The sequence below is a fragment of the Enhydra lutris genome, unplaced genomic scaffold (assembly GCF_002288905.1).
Source record: "Enhydra lutris kenyoni isolate GAN:26980312 unplaced genomic scaffold, ASM228890v2 scaffoldscaffold13, whole genome shotgun sequence".
Taxonomy (NCBI): Eukaryota; Metazoa; Chordata; class Mammalia; order Carnivora; family Mustelidae; genus Enhydra; species Enhydra lutris.
Genome location: NW_019154097.1, coordinates 51,960,362 through 51,983,812, shown reverse-complemented (window position 1 = coordinate 51,983,812; position 23,451 = coordinate 51,960,362). Strand labels below are relative to the sequence as shown.

The 23,451-nt window shown below is 41.8% G+C and overlaps 1 protein-coding gene across 3 annotated transcripts in view; it reads right to left on the bottom strand.

Annotated features, from left to right (window-relative positions):
- The window catches only part of LOC111145640 (ring finger protein 216), a 143,133-nt gene that overhangs the window by 93,641 nt on the left and 26,041 nt on the right, over window positions 1-23,451 (bottom strand). For 2 of the 3 annotated variants that reach the window (XM_022500688.1, XM_022500687.1), the window contains exons 4-8: window positions 20,637-21,494; window positions 19,801-19,877; window positions 9,685-9,787; window positions 8,129-8,293; window positions 1,221-1,335 (exon numbers count right to left, since the gene is read on the bottom strand). In XM_022500688.1, the coding sequence (XP_022356396.1) occupies window positions 1,221-1,335; window positions 8,129-8,293; window positions 9,685-9,787; window positions 19,801-19,877; window positions 20,637-21,494 (1,318 nt within the window). The remainder of the gene's footprint in view (window positions 1-1,220; window positions 1,336-8,128; window positions 8,294-9,684; window positions 9,788-19,800; window positions 19,878-20,636; window positions 21,495-23,451) is intronic. The other variant, XM_022500689.1, reaches the window with a different exon arrangement.

Sequence of the window (23,451 nt, the reverse complement as noted above, 5' to 3'; positions counted from 1 at the left end):
TGAACCATTTTGCAAAGTGGTACTTTCTATTCTCTACCACTGACAGAAACAAATATGGAACGGCTATGTATTTGGGATGCCGAGTCTAAACTGGATAAATTTAGCTGAAAGAAGAACCACCTACGCACTGCCCCCACTTTTCCGTTCTCTGGCAGACCTGTAAGAGTGTCACAGCAGGAGAGCGCTGCTCCACAGACTAGCTCGGGGACCTCAGGAGTCAGAGCCTAGGGGATTCATTTTAGATACCGAGGAGCTCAGAACCCCCAAAACTTTCTTTTTTTTTTTTTTTTTTTTAAAGATTTTATTTATTTATTTGACAGACAGAGATCACAAGTAGACAGAGAGGCAGGCAGAGAGAGAGAGGGAAGCAGGCTCCCCGCTGAGCAGAGAGCCCGATGTGGGACTCGATCCCAGGACCCCGAGATCATGACCTGAGCCGAAGGCAGCGGCCCAACCCACTGAGCCACCCAGGCGCCCACCCCCAAAACTTTCTAACTCCACAGTTAGCTCACAGATTTTCCATTTAGTCAGACCTGAAATCAAGTTACATAAGTAAGTATTGATTTAAGAGAAAGACACAGAAGAGAAAACAAAAGGAAAATTTACTGTTTATGACACAATCTATAGGAGAAGTGACAGTGGGCTCTTTTCTCAGACACAAGCAACTCGTATCAGATTTGATGTAAAATTTAACACGTTTACCCTGGGGGTGGGGATTAGACCCAAGGTAACGTCTCTGGAAGGGCTCTCGGCAGTTACATCATCAATAACACAATGTTCAGCACACTAGTGGCTGTTTAGGAGCTGCTGGTTTCTCCTGTGCAGAAGCCACTCTCTCAGGCACACAAGTGGTCCCTCTGCAGGGAGCAATCAATCTCTGGCCTAAGTAATTTTTCTAAAGATAAAGCTAATTCTTGTCAAACCTTCAAGATTAGCCTCCTACCCCCCAGCTTGGGAGCATCCCCACTTTCCCACACATGAGTTCTTTGCCACTATACACGATGTTCCGATCACAGTGTACCCTAGGCAGAAAGAAGGAGGGTGGCAACCACAGCCCTTCCTAAACATATGGCTGCATCCCCAAAGAAGGCCACGCAGCCAGTCCTTGGGCTGGCCTGGCAGGGTGGCCATGCCACAGCAGCCTTTATGGGCTGTGTGGGAAGCAGAAGGCTCCACAGAGCTGCTTCACACAGTTGGCAAAATTCAGAGTTGGCTATTACCTTGTTCAAACTTGAAATCTATGTAAGAGTACTGATTCATTTCTTTTCTTTTTTTTCTTTTTCCACTGGTTTCCGGTGATAGCTCCTGCCATTTTTTAATGGCATCAGAAAAGGCCTGAAAATTTAGAAAAAGAAAAGTTACTGCTGTACATGGGACACAAGAATACGGGAAACCCGGGCAACCCCGGCAACCCCAAATCTCATTCTGACTCTCAGTTTCAGCTAGCTTCCCTGCACAGCTTACCAGAAACAGGCTGCAGCAAAGTGAACAGGGAGTGTTTTCATTATTTTCGCTTTCTGACTTTCACAAACTGCTACAAGGGCAGAACCGAACGCTTACTGACAAAGCAACATAAGAAAACAGCAAGTGGGCAAGCTGTCTCGGCTGTGTGCAGGGTGGGCCACTTAACAGATGGCTGGAGAGTCACACTCTACAGGCATACCCTAAATGGCACACCTCTGGCCAACACTCTCCCGTCCACTTTCCACCAACACTGCCATATTCCTTGTGGCTTCACCTGTGTCCCCTCTCTGTACAGCACACTGGAGGGCAAACGTTTTATGCCAGTGATAATTCCTTTCCTTCTGAGCTTCCCTCTTTTTTAAATCTTTCCAACTGACATTTCAATATGCTCAAGTCTTGCCATCTTAAAAAAAAGGGGGCGTGCCTGGGTGGCTCAGTCATTAAGCATCTGCCTTAGGCTCAGGTCATGATCCCAGGGTCCTGGGATCGAACCCAGCATCGGGCTCCCTGCTCAGTGGGAAGCCTGCTTCTCCCTCTCCCATTCCCCCTGCTTGTGTTCCCTCTTTTGCTGTCTCTGTCAAATAAATAAATAAAAAATCTTAAAAAAAAAAAAAAAAATCCCTCCTCCCTGGCCTCCTTCCCTTTTTAGGTACCAGCGACAACACCCCACCCCGAACTGCTTGAAGAGGCCACCTGCCCTGTTTGCTCATCTCACCCTGTGTGCATTTCCCAGCTCCCTCCAATCGGGCCCGAAGCCCATCTTTCCATTAGCTCATCTCCTTGGTAACAGGAGGCAAACTCCAGCCCCTACATTTTAGTCCTCATCTCACCTGGCCTCTCAGCTGTACTGGTAACACTGACTGCTCCCCGCGCCTGGCGTCCCGCCTCCTCTCTGCCCACTCCTCGCCACCCTCCCTCCGCTTGGTCTTCACACGTTTGAAGGCCTCCAGGCAGCCTCGGCTCTCCCTGTGCCTACCTCGTCCAGGTGGGGAGGTCACCCGGCAAGTGCCAATGACCCTCACGATCCCATCTCCTTTGGCCATTCAAGCACCCAAATGAATCCTGTCTACTTGGATGTCTCACAAGCTTCACTCAACAGGCTGGCAACTCAATGCTTCCCAGGCTGAATTAATGATCCTTTCCCTCCAACTTAGCTCTTCTATAGTATTCCTTCATTCCAGGAAGGGACACCCCCCAAACCCCACTTACTGAACTCCTACTTATACAACACTCAGGTCTGTGGTTAAATGTCTCTTGCTCAGGGAGGCCTTCCTGGAGCCTCTCGGTCCACCCTGGGTCCTCGGGCTACATGCTTTCGGAGTACTTTTTATTTTTCTTTGAAATGCTGGTAACAGTAATGATACACTTATTTGATTCTGTTTCATGTCAGCCCCTCCGCTGGACGATGGGCTTCTGGAGGCCACAGAAGGTGACCAAAGCCCAGGGTGTAACCTTGGCAACCTGCGGGGTTTGCATTTCATACTCTCAGTGATTAACAAAAGGTTACAGGGATATTGGTGTGTTACAGGAATGTTGCCAGTAAGTCACATTCTGAATGTTTATCTTAGGAAAACGGCTGTGTCCCCTGCGGTAAAATGAAAGCAAGAGAAAACAAGTGTTTTAGCTACAGAAGAGGGACAGATCATCTTTGTACCCTCATCTACCTTCTATCCCCTCCTTCCCAAAGTTCTTAAGTTTGGGAACAGGAAGGGAATCGCCATGGGCTTATACACCTCTGTGAATGACGCATCCTGTGTGGGTCTGGCGACCCCTCAGGTCATAGGATTCTCACAGCAACCCTCTGAGGGCGGGCTTCTTTCACAGCAGAGGGAAGCGAGGCTTACAGAGAAGGACACTGCCCCAGTCAAATTAATTAAAGCTAGGATATGAACTCAGGCCATCGCAGAACTAAGGCTCCTTCTTCTCTCTGACATCGCCTTGCCCTCACGGAGCGGTTCAGGGAAACCCACGGAGGGCTGGCTGACAGCAGAAGCCATCCTACTACTTCTCCATCTTCCTGATCAACATCCTCCCTATGACTCTCTGTTCCCACAAACACTTAGGTACCAGTCTTAAAGTGACATGTTTGTACTCCACGGCAAGACCACTAATTTCTATCAGTTTTACCTAGAGGTAAGCACTCTATCCTTGAACCAGGGCTATCTGCTGAAGGCAGGACAGGTTAAAATAACCTAAATTTACAAATGTGGTTATTAAAGGGTAGATATCATTTATAAGTAACTAATGAAATGGGAATGTGAACTTAGTTCAGAACTTTTACCTGGTAGCCCACTGGGTCTTCAACCACACCACCCTTTTGTCTGGAGGTGAAATGAGGTCATTACCTTGGTCCAATTTAAATACTATTTCTGTTAGAAGGAAAAAAAATCCATACTGGCCCTTGTCAGGAAAACTGTATCTTAAAACAAATGTGGCTGACCAATTAAAGGAGACTCCAAAATCTTAGTTCAGTAGTTATGACAACCGCCCCTTATCTTAATATTAACTAAAGATTTAGTTAAATAGAACAAATACAATTATAAATCAAAGTTCTTCCCTTTTAAGAACTGCTAGTTATAAATTCATACCTACTTCCTCAAAGGCACCATGGTTACTTTTTTTTTTTTTTTTTGCCTCTGCACACAAGATTTCTCTAGTGAAAACAACTTTCCCTTAAGACCTAGTTCAAATGACACCCACCCTTTCTTTCCTAGTGTTCTCATGTACATTTATTCACTCTTTTGTAACACTCATCACACCATTTTAATTTTCTTTTCCCTTTAATCTTCTCAGACTGAAAGCTCTTTGGAAGGAAGCTAATCTGTGTTCTACAGATGCCATTGTTTTCAGGGTCTGGCTGATAACTATCACAAAGTACTCAAAAAAACCGACCAGGAGGAACACAGGAACAACAGATATCGAAGATAATTTTTCCTTTTACACTTATCTGGTATTTCTCCCTCCAGCTTGCTCACATTCACAAATCAAATCCCCACTCAAGGTACTGGTTCTGAGAACCAAGGATATAGTCTGCTAAGATTCTTAGGATATCTTGACAATGGCCAAAATTCCTTTAAGGCATGACCTAGAAATACTACAATGGGTATCTGATGAAATAAAAGCTGAGAAGAGGCCACAGACTCCTCTGTGGAGCCTGGTGAGGGTCAGGTCCAAAAATGCAGACGTTGTGACCTATAAGGAGACCGAGGTGATCATTAAAGTACACAGGGAAGAAATCTGGGGAGGCTGGGAAGTGGAGACCCTCAGAATGAGCACATGTCAGAGGAACAGAAGTTAAGGGTGATTAAAAGAGAGAACACTGTCCACTAGTATTAAGCACCATAAGGGAAGGGGCCTTGCACTGTTCACCGTGACTCTCCCAGGGCATGGCCCATAGTAGGCACTCAATGTGCTGTCTGAATGAAAGAGACAGTTGTATTTGTGGCAGGATTATTAAGGAGAAACTTGGTGGAGAAATAATTTTCAGCGCAGAGAACTATAAGCCAAGTGTGAGTGTGTAAACCAAGACAGAAAAAGCGGTCAAGATCTAGAACACAGAGGATCAAACTCTGTTCAAAGGCAAAGGGCACTCCCAAGCGGAAAGCTATACAGAGGCATGGAGGAGGAAGGGAAAAAAATGAACTGAGTGTTGATGGACAGGTTTGACAACAGGCAAACTGAGATGAGAACAGTGTTTTAGACTTGACAGCCACAGCATCAAAAAACAAAGCAACAAAAATAAAAAAAAGTAAATGAAAAGACGGAGGAAACCAATGTTAACTCCAAGAAAAATAGAAAATTCAAGAAAGAAGACATTATCATAGTACCTTACTTGCCTCAGCAGTGAATACTTCCACAGTCATAATAATAAAACTTTAAAAACAGATTTAACAAAAACTGTATATTAAAAATGTAGTGTGTATGCGTGTTTAAAAAATTACAAATAAGCCTTTTGGCACTAACTGATTTTTAAATTTATGGCTATAAATTACTTTGATGAAAATCAACATTCATTTTAACAAGGAGCTCCTGCCATGAGTTTTAATAATGATCTGTTCCCTCTAGTTAGAAGTTATTTATTTTTGGGAGCACTTTGGTCCCTACAGAGCTAACAACCAGAGGAAACATTACTGCAGCTGCACTGTGGTCTCCAAGAAACCTACACTACGCATAGGACACATCCATGAAGAGCTGAGCTAACATATCTTCAACCACACACGCACTGGGGGCAGAGTCTATACTCCAAGGCTCCATACCACCAGCTGGCAACAAACCAGAGCAGGTCCTCAGGTCACAGGCCCCTCTAGAGTGAATTCAGCACCGTGAACCTAAGGAGGCCACATCAGAGAATGTGGTCTTGTAATATTACTCTAAGAACTGACTCTTAAGATCACACTGAAGGTGGGCTACTGGGAAATTTCTAAATACAGAGGCTTGACAACTGTTCCTCAGTACATGGAAGGAAGTGCAAAGGAAGGGAACTTATCACTGAAACCTCATACACACGAAGCACTGTGCTGGGCTTGCTCTACACTGTAACCCATCTAATTCTCAAGCCATGTAAAACATCCGCTATTTACCAAGAGAACTGAAGCCCTGCACGTTCAAGACACAGGCTCAAAGTCAAAGACCCAACTGGCAGAAATGGAATTAAAATTCAAGGGGGGACAGAAATTAAACCTGAGTTTGATCAAGATTTTAGATCTAACTATCAAATTTTAAGAAATACAGTACACCAAAGAACCAGTTAATGATGCCACAGGGTACAGTCAGCAAAATCTAGACTGTCAAAACCGGTAAGATAAACTGATTTTTTTCAATAAATGAGCAGCAAGAAAAAGTAAAGGGGGAAGGATTAAGAGATTAAGAGATTTAAGTAACCTATCAACCAACTGCAAGAAAGACTTTTACTTGGAACGCAATATGACTAAAGGTTTTTGACACATCCAGAGAAGTTTGAACAAAATGAGTGGATATCTAATAACATCACTTTCTAAGGTGTGATATTGGTATTTTGTTTTTCAAAAAAGAATCCATCCTTTAAAGGTTAACACTGAAATAGTTACGGATTTAAAGAAAATGAAACAATTCTTGGAGTTTGCTACAAAACAGGGAGGGAGGAAGTGGGTCCACATGGGACGAAAAACCGGGCAGGAGTTGAGAGTTACTGAAGCTGAGTGATGGGTAAGCAGGGCTCGTTATAGTACAATTGTTAATTTTACGTGTGTTTGATGTTTATAACACAAAGGGAAAAAATCCAGGGAAATGTGATGGTCTCCAGTGAACACGCATATATATATATATATATATATATATATATCAGGAGACCAAGCTATCATCATGTCTGGGGAGTGGCACAGGGAAGATGTGCTATGGCCATAATTAGAAAACATCTCTGGGTGTGCTTCCCATACCCAGTCCACAAGAGCATCACTGTCCACAGGGCAAAACACCCCTGGGCGTGATTTGCATACAGCAGGGAGAAGTTCTAACTGAATGCAACAGGTTTTAGCTTCTGCCAAATAGTACTGCCCCTTAAACAGCCCACTTTCATTCAAACAGTCCACCCCAACCCCATTTTAAAATGCTGTATATTTTCCAACTACTCACCGAAACAAGCAGACACTATAAAAAAATAAGATCAGAAAGACAAGGAAAGGGGTAAAGAAGATATAAGAAAGAGGTGAACCACAAAATCCTACCAACTTCCCACCCAAATGATGAGTGGGCTGTGGGATGACCAGGGAGAAGCATCTGCTAGTCAAATTCCTTTTACTGGTCCCAGGACAGTAGCCGGAACATTGCTAATAGGACCAACCCACCCTCCGGGCCACAGGAGCCACCTCCTGCTGCTGCCCTTTCCCTTTTCATCTGGGCTCCCTGGGAGCTCGGCAAAGGTGTCAGGAACCTCTGGAGCAATGAAGATGCTAGGAAGGCCTCAAGCTGTGGTCGCTGGTTTTTTTTTGTTTTTTTTTTTTTTTTTGGGTGAGGGGGAGGGAGCTCATTCATTTTTCAATGACAACACAGCATTCCCTATTTGGCATGAGGAATGAGATTCAGAAATAGAAAGCACTAACTGTGTTCCCCTCACAGTAATTTTCCTAAGATTAACCTACAATTAGAGGAGTTTGTTGACAGCTGCCTGGATCTTCTTGGCCATATAAGGGGGAAGGGATCTAAACTCGGGGTGAGGCCACATTCATCAGGAGACCTGCTCCCAGCTGGAGAGGAAAGCAAGGAGGGGCGCCGGAACACACTTTTCACTCCTAGTCATCTTGCCGTCCACACTAACATTCATTACCCGTCATGTCTTCATGGGCCAACCAGAACTTCCCTGCTGCTTTTTTGAAACTTTTTTTTTTTTTTTTAAAGTTGGCTCCATGCCCAAGGTGGAACTCACAGTTGTGAGTTCAAGAGTCACACGCTCTACTGACTGAGCCAGCCAGGTGCCCTCAGAACTTCCCTGCTTCTAAACTATGATTTCTTTTCATCCAGTTCCTCCTGATCAGTAAATACCTTTGTCTATTTATCTTCACCCTGACAAACTCCTTAGTGCTTTGCCATCATAAATCATCCCAATTTCCACAAGCTGAACTCTTCATTCTGTTATCACAGGAAGAAGCAGTCAAGAGGTGTGACCCCACCAGAAGACCAAGCACAGCACCTTTCGGGTGATTGCATAGTGTCCTTTGAGCTCATGCAGGGCCCACTTGATGTCCTGACTGCTGAGCATTTTGAAGTCGGCCATCAGGAGGTCAGCAGCCTGGATGAAGCAGCGCTGGTCGAGAGGAACCAACTGAGAGTAATCAAAGAAGTCTATCTCAGGCGACTGGAACGAGAAGGCAGGGGGTGGGGGGCACGACATTAGGAAGCCAGATAGCGCATTTCCCACCAAGGGGCATCACTTTAAGAACTGCTTATTACAAAACAGAATCATCTCACTTGTATTCATGATTACTCCACAGAGGGTACCAGTCCTGTACAGAAATGAAGGAACTGGTAGTTCGGAGATATTAAATCAGCCGTCTGGAGTCTGGAGACGAGTATGTGCCAGAACCAGTAAAAAATTATAGCTATGGATTTGAAACCGAGCTTTCAGCCAGCTTCTGTCCACAAAATGTTCAGAAAAAACTAGCATTTTTCCTGCTACAGAATACATAAAAGAGACCGTCAAAAGACAGTATGGGGAGCAGAAGGATCAAGCAGCCATGAAGCAGTTCTGATCTACACTTTCCTTCACCACTTGACACACTAAATGCTAGTTAGGATTGCAATAAAAATGATGATTAAGATGTAAAAAGAAATCAGGGGCGCCTGGGTGGCTCAGCTGGTTAAGCATCTGCCTTTGGCTCAGGTCATGCTCCTGGGGTTCTGGGATCGAGCCCCACATCAGTGGGGCAGGTGGGGGGCAGGGGGAAGGTCCCCTGCTCAGCGGGGAGTCTACTTCTCCCTTTGCCTCTCCACCCACTTGTGCTTGCTCTCTCTTTCCCTCCTCAAATAAATAAAATCTTAAAAAAAAATTAGAAAAATTAAACTTTTTATTTTAATACAGGATTTGGTTATACAGCTGCATGCATTATATATAAGTCATAAATCAAAAGAAAAACTATCAACAGATATTGAACTCTAGGTGATGAAATGCATGCTGAAGTATGTAAGTATGGGGCAGTGTGTTGATTTTCTTGTGATTTATGTATCACAAGAATGTATAATAATGAAATCTAAGAATTATATAAGAAATATAAGAGAAATGCACTGATGGACAGAGGAATGGGTATGTGACGAAGTGGATATAATAAAATGTTAACTTCTAATAGTATTGCTGGTAGATACACACGTGATCAGTGTAAAATTCTTCTGGCTTTATGTTTGAAAATTTTCATAATAAAATATTGAAAAAACAACAACCACTACCAAAATGATACAAAGAATCCTGGCCAATTCTTGTTTCATCTTAAAAACTTGCTTTGTAAGACTAAAGATATGGAAGGTTTGTTTTTTTGTGGGAAGAGACGCTGGAGTTACAACAAAAGAAGTTAAATATAGAATCCAAAGCGACTCAGGTTGGGAAAACCCATTGAAGGGGTAAGTGTATTCTGAAATCCTATTTTCCTGGCTGGTCTTTAAAAAATGTGTCCCAATAAGGCATTTTCTTACCACAAAGATGAAAAAAGCAGAGGACTTTGAGGCAGACTGCAAAACAAAGAGCACAACACTTGCCTTTGTCTCATCTTGGCTGGCAAGCAGGCTGCTACTGGGATTGATAATGACTCGGTCTTCTCTCTTTGGATAGTCTGGATTTTCCAGAAGAAAATTACAAAGTCTGCAAAAATAAATGATGTTATTTTCACAGTACTTCCAAATCCCACACCTGCCATTGATTTAAATACAATGTTTGAAAAATAATGTGCCTTGTTATATGCTATGATTGGCCTATTAAATTGTTTGCAGATCAGAAAAATGAAACAAATAGACAAAAAACAGATATACTTAATTCCTATTTTTACTTCTAGTTTTAAAAAGCAATAAACATACTAATTAATGCACACTTCCCTGTTCGTCAGGTATCAATGTCATGGAGTCACTGAAATTCTTACTGGTTGACCTGTATGGAGCTGGGAAATTTAGATGAAAAGTATCTACAGTCTGTGAGAAAATTGTAACAGACAAGGGGTGGGAAAATGTATTCACATTCGCAATCAAAAACAGTTTGCTCCACTCTGGAAAACAGTATGGACGTTCCTTAAAAAGTTTAAAATAGAGCTACCATATGACCCAGCAATCGCACTACTGGGTATTTACCCTAAAGATAAAATGTAGTGATCTGAAGGGACACCTGCACCCCAATGTTTGTAGCAGCAATTTCCACAATAGCCCAACTGTGAAAAGAGCCCAGATGTCCATCGACAGATGAATGGATAAAGAACATGTGGTAAATATAATACATACACACACATCAGAATACTACTCGGTCATCAGAAAAAAAAAAAAGAGAAATCTTGCCATTTGCAACGATGTGGCTGGAACTAGATATCATGCTCACCGACATAAGTCAATCAGAGAAAGGCAGCTATCATATGATCTCACTGATATGTGGAATTTAAGAAACAAAACAGAGGCTCATAGGGGAAGAGAGGAAAAAATAAAACAAGATGAAATCAGAGAGGGAGACAAACCATAAGTGACTCTTGATCATAGGAAACAAACTGAGGGTTGCTGGAGGGGAGAGGGGTTGGGGGTTGGGGTTATTGGGTGATGACATTAAGGAGGGCACGTGATGTAATGAGCACTGGGTATTATGTAAGACTGATAAATCTTCTGTTAATTCATTAATACTTTTTGTAACCCTCTGGTAGTATCGGTCCCCATGAAGAATTTCAGTGACATTCAGTTTGCCCAGCTGCAAGGCTGAAGGAACAGACCATGTCTGCTTAAGAACAGACTCTCTTCACGCCAAATGCATAGCTTTGTCCCTTTATCACTTATGAAACACGTTTAAAGGTAAGGATATAGAGTAACATAACATGTGCTGATATGTCACTATCCAGACTGAACAAATATTAACCAGCGAAGTCCCTCACCCTGTGACAACCAAATACAGCAACATACTGAGCTCTTGGGATGACTCCACAGAGATGAGGACAGGCTGGGGGGTGTGTAGCTCTCGCTGCTTCAGTAGCAGGAAAGCTTCTCAGTGCAAAGGGTCATGGAGATTCCCCATTCCACCTCTCTCCCTTTCCTTGCTCCTGCAGGTTCTTAGGATGACTCCACCCCAGGATTCTTGAATCCCTTATTCCCAGGTCTCTCCTGCCCAGTGCCAACAGTGGAACCTTTAACAGAAGGACAGGTCCCGCAGGAAGAGGAAAGAAAAAGCACTCCCCTCCAGCTCTTCTTCTCCCCCACAGGGGAGAAGTGGGAACAGAGTCGGGGGGTGGGCGGGCTTCTTCAGCAGCCCCTTCTGCAGGTTATACAGACCTCTGTAGGCTGACCTGAGAATTAGCCACTACCAAGAATCTAGTGTCCATGGGGAAAAGCCTCAAGGTCGAAACAACTCTGTTCACATGCACATCTGGACAAACTACAACCCAGATGTGGAGCACCTCCTTCATTTCAAACATGCCTGTTTACAATGTTCTGGTTAAGTGCGGCTACCACAACCCAATGAAAGGCCAGATATCAGGAACTTGGGGAAAGATAAAAAGGTCACTCAGTGAAGAACCTTCTTTAACAGCACAGCTATCATGGGTGCAGCCAGTGGCATCTATGTGGGGCGCATAGCAGATGATCTGCTAGATTACTAGCAGAAAGAAAGTATTACAACTCCTATTTTTAAAAATCTCATCCTTTACAATTTTCTACTTTGAAGTATTTTCTAAAGTACATGATACAGAATTACAGCATATGACACAGAAGTAGAATAGTAGGTGTAATTTCTAGAAAACAAAACAAAAGCCAACCATGTATTAGGGGTTCTTCTCTGACCAATTCATTTCGTATTTTCAGTATTAGGAAGATCGCACCCAGAAACACTGCAAGAGAAGGAATTCCACATGGCTGAAATCAGAGGTTTGCGTTCGGTTACTTACTTATGTTTCAATCTCAAGTCAAACTTGTTTGTGATGCAATATATTTTTAAGTAATCTGTACACCTGACATGGGGCTCAAACTCATGATCCCAAGATCAAGAGTTGGAGGTCCTTTACTGATTGAGACAGAGGCCCCTGGAGGCTCTTTTTTTTTTTAAGATTTAAAAAAAAAAATTTTTTTTTTAAATTCATTTATTTGACAGACAGAGATCACAAGTAGGCAGAGAGGCAGGCAGAGAGAGAGGAGGAAGCGGGCTCTCTGCTCAGCAGGGAGCCTGATGTGGGGCTTGATCCCAGGACCCTGAGATCATGACCTAAGCCGAAGGCAGAGGGTTTAACCCACTGAGCCACCCAGGTGCCCCTTTTTAAAAGATTTTATTTATTTCTTTGACAGACAGAGATCACAAGTAGGCAGAGAGGTAGGCAGAGACAGAGAGGGAAGCAGGCTCCCGGCTGAGCAGAGAGCCTGATGTGGGACTCGATCCCATGACCCTGATATCATGATCTGAGCCAAAGGCAGAGGCTTAACCCACTGAGCCACCCAGGTGCCCTGGAGGCTCTCATTTTGAACTGTCAAAGTCATTTGTATTTTAATATCTTTACCCTTACCAACAGAACTTTCTTGAAGGTTAAATGATATTCAGTGGCACAGGTAATTAAATACAAAGTTTCTGTTCTGTAGAAATGGAACTATAACCCAAGACATCAATATTTACAGCCTGAGGCAAGGCAGTGGAAGGCTTGTCAGAACTCAAATCTCCCCACCCATGTATATTATTTCACACCTGATCTGACCTGACAAGCTGAGGGGTCTCAAGAAAGCACTGCTACTAAATGAGCCGGGCTAGTATTCCAAGCTTTTATTCCTTAGATAGCTGCTGCTGCCTCGATCTAATTTAAGATTCACCACATGTGAGTGAAAAGTCTTAGTAATCAGCTCAAAGAGATTACCAGCACAGGAGGCTGGTTCTCTGGTGAATAAATCCCTCGTGCTAAAATGACCAGATGGTTATGTCTATAGGTGATTTAAAGATTGCACATAAAGTAACCGAGAGTGTCAGCCACCCACAATGCCAGCCTGCTCAACTCTGCTTTGTGCCTCCTTTTGGGTCTGTATTAACAATATTTAGCTTAGCTGTTGTGGGAATTAACACCTTAGAGTCCCAAGAGCCCAGGGATAAAAGTCATAACAGGAAACTCAGAAGACTATAGGTGTGAAAAGATTTAATACAATTACCGCACAGTCCCCTTTCTTTGGATTTCACAAGTATTTTTATATGTTTAAGAATGAATATTTGGGGGCACCTGGGTGGCTCAGTGTGTTAAAGCCTCTGCCTTCGGCTCAGGTCGTGATCCCAGGGTCTTGGGATCGAGCCCCGCACCAGGCTCTCTGCTCAGCGAGGAGCCTGCTTCCTCCTCTCTCTCTCTGCCTGCTTCTCTGCCTACTTGTGATCTCTGTCTGTCCGATAAATGAATAAAATCTTAAAAAAAAAAAAAAAAAAAAAAAAGAATGAATATTTGAAGGGCGCCTGGGTGGCTCAGTGGGTTAAGCCTCTGTCTTCAGCTCAAGTCATGATCTCAGGGTCTTGGGGTGGAGCCTGGCATTGGGCTCTCTGCTCGGCATGGCCTCCCCCCTGCCCTGTCTGCCTCTCTGCCTACTTGTAATTTCTCTGTGTCAAATAAATAAAATCTTAAAAAAAATGAATGAATATTTGCATCTGAGTGATGTTAAAGGCATAGAATCAGTAAGTCCCTAGGAAAAAGGATATGTATGAGACTCAGGAGGTAAGAGAACAAACTGTTACAGAATCTGTCAATTTCACAGAAATTAATCCTGCAAAAGTTGAAAAATAATACATTCACATTTATAGAATGAGAGGGAAACATTAAAGTATATTAAATTTCTAAAGGGTTACTTTAATATTTACTATAAATTATTAAAAAATACTTAAGCTTGGCATTTCCTATTCAAATCCGTATTCTACATTCTTCAGTATATACTACAGTATTAGCCACATGTGCTGGGTTTATACTTAATCATTTATGTTTTCCAAATGGAACAAAACAAGTATTGCATTTCCTAATCAGGAAAACATGAACAACAACAAAAGAATTCAGTGAGAAAAGGTGCAAACAATTCACATATGAGACAAATACAATTAGTAAACAAATACATGAAAAATCCCATGCAGCCCCCCTATCAAAGAAATTAACAGTAAGCTCCCTTATGCCTAGTTAACACCACCATTATGCATCATCACTGAGACATTACTAAAGCAATTCACGTACAGCTCCAACAGCAACATAAAGTGGTATGACTCCACTGGAAATCTATGGGGAAATATGTTTCAGTGACCATGAATTTGTTAATAATGTCCAACCCTGAATTTTAACTTTTAGGGTTTCAGCATGTTGTGAGTATACAGAAAGAAAAGGGAAAGTGCCATACAGAAAATTATGTTCCTTAGAACAATGGTGAAAAGGAAGAACAAAGTATTTAGCAAAGAGAAAAACTCAATAATTAACTATTATTAAAGGTGATCATTATTAACATCACCATTATTTCATAAACAAGATACCCAGAATTGCATCAACTCTCTGAAAAAAAACGGTGTTTGCATTCCAAGAAGAACTAAAAGCTTGCATACAAATAAAATTAGTTGTTTTTTAGTTGAGGGGAAGTCGAGATACTTTTTATTGCAAAAATGTACTAGTTATTTCCATTCAATTTTCCTATGAATCTAAAAATGCTCTAAAAACAAAGTTTATTAGTTAAAAATAATGTAATTATGAAGTCATTACTTTCATTTTTAGGAATGGCAGACCAATCTTCCCAAAGATAAGAAACAAGACCAAAAATTCAGAAATAAAAAATTTCTGCTTGAAAATATCAGTAGCCAGGGGCACCTGGGTGGCTCATTCAGTTAAGCATCTGCCTTCAGCTCAGGTCATGATCCCAGGGTCCTGGAATTGAGCCCTGCATTGGGCTCTCTGCTCTGCAGTGAATCGTCTTCTCCCTTTCTCCCTCTCCCTCTATGCTCTCTCTCAAGTAAAAAATAAAATCTTAAAAAAAAAGAGAGAGAAAGAAAATACAGTAGCCATCAGGATGGCAAAGAAGGTCAAATCTGGTAAATACTGGAGGCTCGGGAGGGACGTGGAAGAATGGTTCAAAGGTGCATCATTTGTGAAAGCCAAAAAGTGGAAACAACTCAAATGCTTATCAAAAGCAGAGGGAAAAATTACAGTATTTTGATACAAATGGGATACCACACAGCAATGAAAATGAATGAACTATAGTTATACAGAGCATGGGTAGACCCCAGAAACATAATGCTGAGTGAAAGAAGCCAGTCACTAAAGGATAGAGACAACATGACATCTTCACAAAATCTTCAGCGTTCGAAGATGGTGGCAATGTCCTTTTGTTTTTGAGGATTTCTAGATGGTAGTTACATGAATGTCTGGTTTGTAATAAATTATTAGGCTCGCTATCTTTATTTTGTGCATTTTTCTGTATGTGTATTACAGTCCACAATAAAAAAGGTTTTAAAAATGCTGACTATTGGGGCGCCTGGGTGGCTCAGTTGGTTAAGCGACTGCCTTCAGCTCAGGTCATGATCCTGGAGTCCCGGGATCGAGTCCTACATCAGGCTCCCTGTTCAGCAGGGAGTCTGCTTCTCCACCTGATCCTCTCCCCTCTCATGCTCTCTCTCACTCTCAAGTAATAAATCTTAAAAAAAAAAAAAAAGTACATCAAATTAAAATTAGAAGTTCTTAGGAGTCCAAACCTAAGTGAAAGTGAAATCCCAGAGAAGGAAAGCTAAACAGAAGCAAGATTTTCCTGAGTGTACTCACCAAGTCAGTTACATATTCAAAAAGAAAATAAACATAACGATAATCATCTTCTTCTTAAGTCCTTACTTCACAGGGCACAGAGACAAAGCTCACAGGCCATAAGGAGAAACATGCCTTAATACTGATGATGAGTGGACGGAGAGGAAACAAAATGCGCTCTGAGAATTTGTGAATATTATACCCAGTCCTCATCCAGGACTAAATTCTTACTATCCCGATGACTCAAAGCCTTACAGACAACAATCTAAAGGATAAAGTAGTGTTAGACCAACACTGCCCCTAGGCACGTGCTGAAAGACAAAGCGAATTCTTCCTGAAGGAACCATTTCTATCAAAACCCCAAGAATGAGCTGAGGGTCAAAATTACAAAATGCACAAGGAAAAGAGGATACAGAGAGTCAGCAGAAACAACAGTATAAGGGTCACAAGGACCTCAAGTGTCAGAATGATCATACTCAGAACACAAAGAAGCTATGTTTATTGTGTTTAAAGAACTAAATGGATTAAAAATATAGGCAAAATAAAATGACACTAGAAAAATGATCTGGAGAATTACCAAATAAGGATGCCAGAATGAGAAGAATATACGAAATGGAACTAAAAACACTGTGGATGAGTTTAGTGGCAGATTACACCCCACTAAAAAGAAAATTAGTGAGCTAGATGATTGCCTTGAAGAAATCATCCAGAGTATATCAGAGAGGCAAGAGATGGGGTCAAGAGCCACAGAGGACGGGGGAGAAGCGGGACAGGAGAAGGATGAGAACAGGATTATTTGAGGATATACTGGCTACTGAATTTCTAGAACTGAGGAATGTCATCATTCTACCACCTAGGATAGCCTATGTTTTGTTTTGTTTTTTTAAAGATTTTATTTATTTGACAGAGAGAGATCATAAGCAGGCAGAGAGGCAGGCAGAGAGAGAGGAGGAAGCAGGCTCCCCACTGAGCAGAGAGCCAGATGTGGGGCTTGATCCCAGAACCCTGGGATCATGACCTGAGCCGAAGGCAGAGGTTTTAACCCACTGAGCCACCCAGGCTCCCCGATAGCCTATGTTCTAACTGTACTGCCTTAGTGAGATACGCATTAAGCATAAAATAACTATAAAACATTTTTTACTTCACTCAGTAGTAGTCATCGGTGGTAACACTGCTACTACAATTTTATGTATATTGTAGGATAAAAAGTTGTATTAATGTTACTAGAAACTATATTTTTAGTGGAGGAACACATAAACATAAAATTTAGAACAACTGAGGGAGGGGCGCCAGGGTGGCTCAGTGGGTTAAAGCCTGTGCCTTCGGCTCAGGTCATGATCTCAAGGTTCTGGGATCGAGCCCCGCATCGGGCTCCCTGTTCAGCAGGGAGCCTGCTTCCCACTCCCCCGCCACCTCTCTGCCTACTTGTGATCTTTGTCTGTCAAATAGATAAATAAAAAAAAATTTTTTTTTTAAGATTTTATTTATCTATTTGACAGACGGAGATCACAAGTAGGCAGAGAGGTAGGCAGAAAGAGAGGAGGAAGCAGGCTCCCTGCTGAGCAGAGAGCCTGATGCGGGGCTTGATCCCAGGACCCTGAGATCATGACCTGAGCCGAAGACAGAGGCTTTAACCCACTGAGCCACCCAAGCGCCCCTATAAATAAAAATCTTAAAAAAAAAAAAAAAAAAAAAAAAGACTGAGGGAAAAAAACCTTAATGTTAAACTTGAATGTGAAATTATGAACATATGATTAGAAAATCCCATATTCTCTTGGTATGTCCCCTGTAAGAGCTGACAAGTGATGACATGCTAGTGGCAAAAACCTGGCTTTCATGGAGAAATAACCCTATTCCCGGTTTAGGGCAGAAATGTTCAAGGTAAGCCCAAGCAACTCTGTATTTCAGAAAGCAAGGACATGCTCAGACTAATAGAGTCATGTCAAAATGACTTAGATTCATCTTAAGAGGCTCCTACTGGTCAAACTTAGGATAATTCAGTACCAAAAACAAAAAAGGCTGTAACTGATTGTAAAATATCACTTATATAAAAACTTAAAGTCCACAGTAACTTAGAAAAAGACGAAAAAGTAAAAGGACAAAATCTTACAGAGGAACACCAGATAATAATCTGGGTGGTGGATATATGGGGTTCATCATACAGTCTTTCAACCTATGTTAAAAAATACTGGGGTGGCTCAGTTGTTAAGTGTCTGCCTTCAGCTCTGGTCATGATTCCAGGGTCCTGGGATTGAGCCCCACATCAGGCTGCTGTTCAGTGGGAAGCCTGACTGTCCCTCTCCCACTCCCCGTTGTGTTCCCTCTCCCGCTGTGTTTCTCTCTGTCAAATAAATAAATAAAATCTTGAAAAAAAAAAAGTGTTTACTTAAAAAAAATACTGGGAGGAAAATCAGTGACATTAAAAAAAATTAAGTAGAGGACTGTTCTAAATTAAGAAGCTAAAGAGATAAAGACATTATAAAACTCTAACTCAATTCTGGTTTAAAAACTGGTCACAGAGGTTCCTGGGTGGCTCAGTCGTTTTAGAGTCTGCTTTCGGCCCAGGTCATCATCCCGGGGTCCTGGGATCAAGCCCCAAGTTGGGCTCCCTGCTCCTCAGGAAGGCTGCTTCTCTCTCACCTCCCCACTTGTGCTTTGCCTCACTATCTTTGTCTCTCAAAAAAAAAAAAAAAAAAAAAAAATCCTAGAAACAAACAGAAGACCAAAAACTGGTTAGTGGCTGTCCCTGGATAGAGGGTGACAGACAAGGTGGCCCCTGGCACCAACAGTCTTTGTATGAATTAGAAAAGAGCATCTCCTCTGGCTGCTGACCTGGGAAATGAGGCTCCTCCCATTTGGCCGTGGCAGGGAACAGCTCTCACTTGCACTCCTGGCTGAGTACTATAGTACTGGGCATAATCTTCTGAGGATAGAGCTTTAGGTATACTACCTCTTCTGTCTAACAGATGTGATCTGTATTAACTGAAAATTTTCTTAGTTTCAGTATTCTACTGTTCTTCACAAATTTACAACTATTTCACCTATGCAGACTAGAAGGGGGGCGGGCAAGAGTGTAAAAGGGGAAGGACTTATTTGGTTTTTTGGGGACGCTTCAATTTTTTAGAAAATTATAGTTATCTTTTTTTTTTTTTTTTTTTTTTTTTTGACACAGAGAGAGATCACAAGTAGGCAGAGAAAGGAAGGGAAGCAGGATCCCTGCTGATCAGAGAGCCCAATGCAGGGCTTGATCCCAGAACCCTGGGATCATGACCTGAGCTGAAGGCAGAGGCTTTAACCCACTGAGCCACCCAGGCGCCCCTGTTTATCATTTTTATGATAAACACTAAAGAAAACATTTCCATGCACTTCTCCAAACAGGCAGAGTAGTTGAAGAACACTTTCTGTTACAAATAAAGGGAAGAAAATGTCTTTTAACAACCTGACCAGAACATGTAGTATCAATGCTCAGAATTAACAAAACACCTTAATTCCATAACCATGCAGCACTAAGTAAAACCCAGAAAGTCTGTATATGACTAAAATTAGAACTCTTCTAACAGGATCATTAAAGGAAACATAATGCTAAATGAAATAAGCCAGTCACAAAAGGACAAATACTGTGTTATTCTACTATTATGAAGTTTCTGGAGTAGTCAAATTCAGAGAGACAGAAAGTAGAAGTGTAGGTCCCTGGGGCTGGGGGTGCAGGGGTAGAGGATAAGGAGTTACTGTTTATGGGGACAGTTTCAATTTGGGAAGATGAAAATGCTCTGGAGATGGTGGGGATGGTTGTGCAAAAATGTGGAGATACTTAATGCCATTGATCTGTATACTTAAAAATGGTAAAAACCACAGATTTTTATATTATGTGTATTTCACTACAGTAAGAAAAACAAAAGGCATGTGGTGTACTTACACATTCAAATCATAATAATTCTTCAAATGAATTATCTCCTCAATATACCCATTTGCGACATCTGGAAATCTTGCTTCCTGAAAAGGAATAAAAACATTATTTTTCATCCACTAGAATGCTTTCAAATTGCTATAAAAACCAGATGGCAAAAAGTAAAATAACTCAAGACGAGAGAGAGGCTGTAAGGCAAGTCTGTGCCCAGACTTAATGTGTCTACATGAAGTGTGGACTCCAGAAAGGACCCTAGAGATTACCCGGTCCTCTGCCACTTTGTGTATCTGTTCTTCACTCTTTCAATTAACACTGAACACCTCTGCCCAGGCCAAAGGAGTCCGAAAAGGAGAAAGTGCTACCTCTTAAGATGCACATGAGCTTGTGTGCCAGACAAAAACACCCAGGGGAAAAGGGCTGAAAGCCTGTTCAAAGGCAATGAGCAGCTGAGCCAGAACCCACAGCCCTGCATCACACTCTGCATCAGGGATATCCAACAGAACTTCAAACAGTGATGGAAATATTCTATTCTGTGCTTTCCAGTATGGTAGCTCTCTGGACCCCTGTGACTACCAGGCACTTTAAATGTGACTAGTACCACTGGAAACAGAATTTTAAATTTTATCTAGTTTTAAGGCACTTAAACAGGTACATGAAACCACCACACTGGACAGTGCAGCTCTAGGTAATCTTATTCTTCAGAGTCTTTCTTCTGTTTTATGTATCCAGCTCTAGATCCCTGATGAAAATGAAGTGCCCCCACCACCCTGCTGTGATTTTGCAGTAAAAGAAAACCCAGTACATTTAGTGTCTGTAATTATTCACTTAAATAAAGTAAAACTTACTGTTTCTTTCACTAAAAGTGCAACGAGTTCTTGATCTACCTCAGTAGCTTCCTGCCCCCAAAGGTTTTCCAAATTGGGCTCCTGAGATCCTTGGAGTGGAAAAGCTGGCCCTGGCTCTTCATCGTCTATTGCTAATTGTTGGTCTTCGAGCTCTCCTAGAGGATGGGCAGGCTGAGGAGAAGAGGGGCCTGGAATCCCATCCTGTTGGGGTTCTGGTCTTGGAAAAGCTGGTCTTGGAAAAGTGAGCCCCGGGGGTTCATGCTGATACAACAATGGGCCCAGTTCTGCTTCAGGCTGCCGCTCCTGAGGAACAACCTGGTTTGTTATCTCACGGGGCTGTTGGTTTAGGGACTGGAAGTAAGGATGGTCTAACCAGCAGTCTTCTTCGATGGCTTGATCATCCAGGATAGCAGTCGATTCTTCAAGGTTTGATAAAAGCTCTGTCTCTGAATCTTCAGATGACTGGTTCTGAGTGTCCAGAGGATCGCTGTCTGGTGAAAGAAGGCTACCTTCTTCCAAGATAACGATTTTCTGCTCTGACCTCGGGTTGATGATGTCATTTGCTGTTTGGTTATGACTTGGTCCAGGTTTGGGTTCTCTTTCTGTTTGGCCACTTGGCTTAATGAATTCAGAAACTCCAGGAGGCCCAAGATCCAGAAATTCACCGTAGTCATCCTCAGAATCATCCTGTGCCCCAGAATCAAACAATGAGCTGTTACACACTGAAAAATAGCCGTTCTTATCTGAGTCAAAGGCTGCTCTAGACTTTTTAGGCCTTTCTTCTCCCAATCTTTTGAGATCTTGCCACTGGGCAGCTGGTTTGATGAGATTGGGTCGTGATGTCTGAGGTTTATTTGTCTAAGAAAAAATGAAATTTTAATAATAATTCAATTTCTTTCCTAGATCTATGTCTCCTTGTGTAATTATGTTGAGCTCTGGAGACAGGACAGGAAAGAAACAAAACCCAAAACACCCTACCCCACAAAACCTATTCTTAACATTTCTCTTAACACCGAAATTTGATCACAACTCTAAGAATCAACACAGCCATTCATAGACTGGAACCTGAGTTCTAGTTTGCTTATATAGTTACACATAGTTTATATATAATAAGATTTATATATATAAAGTTTAAAAATTGACTTAAATTATTAAAAATTTATAAAAATTTACATATATAGTTTATATAGTTACAGCTATAATCTCCCCTGACACCACTAAAATGCAACTGCATTGCAGAGGAAATAATGAAAGAACAAGAAAACAGCCGAACAAGGATTGTTCCAAATTCATGAAAACAATTTAAACCTCATCGGTCATTAGCAAAATGCAAATTAAAAAAGGATCTCCTCCACCCCCTCATAAGACTGGCAGAGCTTTTAGTTAGGTAAGTCAGAACACTGATAAGGATGTGGGAAAACTCTCAGGCTATCATTCACTGCTGGTGAATTGAGGAGAGCAATTTGGCATTATTGATTAAAAATACATATCCTTAGGATCTATCAGTATAACCTTTTTATATCTATTCTATAAACCCTTATGTAGCTAAAGGGCACATATTTAATAGATATTCACTGCCACACTGCTCAAAACATAAAAAGAAAAAACTCAGAGACATTCTACAGTTTATGCCCGGGAGAGTGGGTAAATTAAGAGGGATGTCCAATTTTAAGGTCACAGAATGCAGGTCCTCTGTCCCTTCTCTTCTCTGAAATCACCCCAATCCAGGCAGAAGAATGAGACACAGAACTGAAAATCTTTGATGAAACCAGCAGACCGTGCAATCCCAAATCACAGCATATAAGAGAAGGAGCCAATAAATGCTGTGACCGCGGTAGAACTACAGATTTCCGGCAAGGAAGAGAAAGCTTCAGAAAGGCAGAAAGTTTTCCAAAGATGGTGGTGTGCCCTGGGAGGACAAGACCAGTGCCCTGTTTGGAACATGGGGAACGGCCACTCCATTGACAGGAGTTTCTGAGGATCTTAGACTATAAGGGGACAAACACCTCTGTAGGGGGGCAGGCTGTCAGTGACACAGGACGGACAGAAACTCTGAAATGGGCTTCTCTGGAGAAAGCAATCTCTGCCAGGTCCTAAGAAGAGAACGCTAAATAAATGTAAGTCCATGTGCACAAACACTCCCTGCCTACGCACCTACACACACCCACACATACCCATACACCCACCCACCCTCTGGTAAGAGAGAACGCCTGCTAGCCAACAACAGTCCCTGAGCCTTTCCCCAACATAACTGCTTGGGTCCAGGAAAAGTTCAATTGCATTCAAAGTTGAGTAATAAAAACCTACTAGAAACTATAGAAAGATACCCAACTTAAAAAAAAAAAGAAATGGCAGATGAATAACACAATTAGAAACTTAGTACTACACAGCAGGTAAAATAATGACAAAACAGAAACAAGAACACAAATTAGTAATAGAATAATTATCTCTTTAATATAAATGTTTTAAATCATGGTTGAGTAGAAATAAGATAATTGTCAAAAAATGGGAGGTGAAGTAGCCAGGGGTCCAAAAATACACTTAAAGCTGATTAATCAACTGATACATGTAAGGACAGCATATGAAACTATAAAAGTAATACCAAAAGAACTAAAAAGAATAAAACTAAGGATAAAAAGCTTTAAAAAAAAAAAAAAAGTTTTCAAACTACCAGCTATACCACAGCCCCAAAATAAGTAAAAACAAAACCTCCTTGCATGGAGCACTGGGTGTGGTGCAAAAACAATGAATACTGTTATGCTAAAAATAAATAAATAAATAAAATAAAACAAAACAAAAAACAAAACCTCCAAGA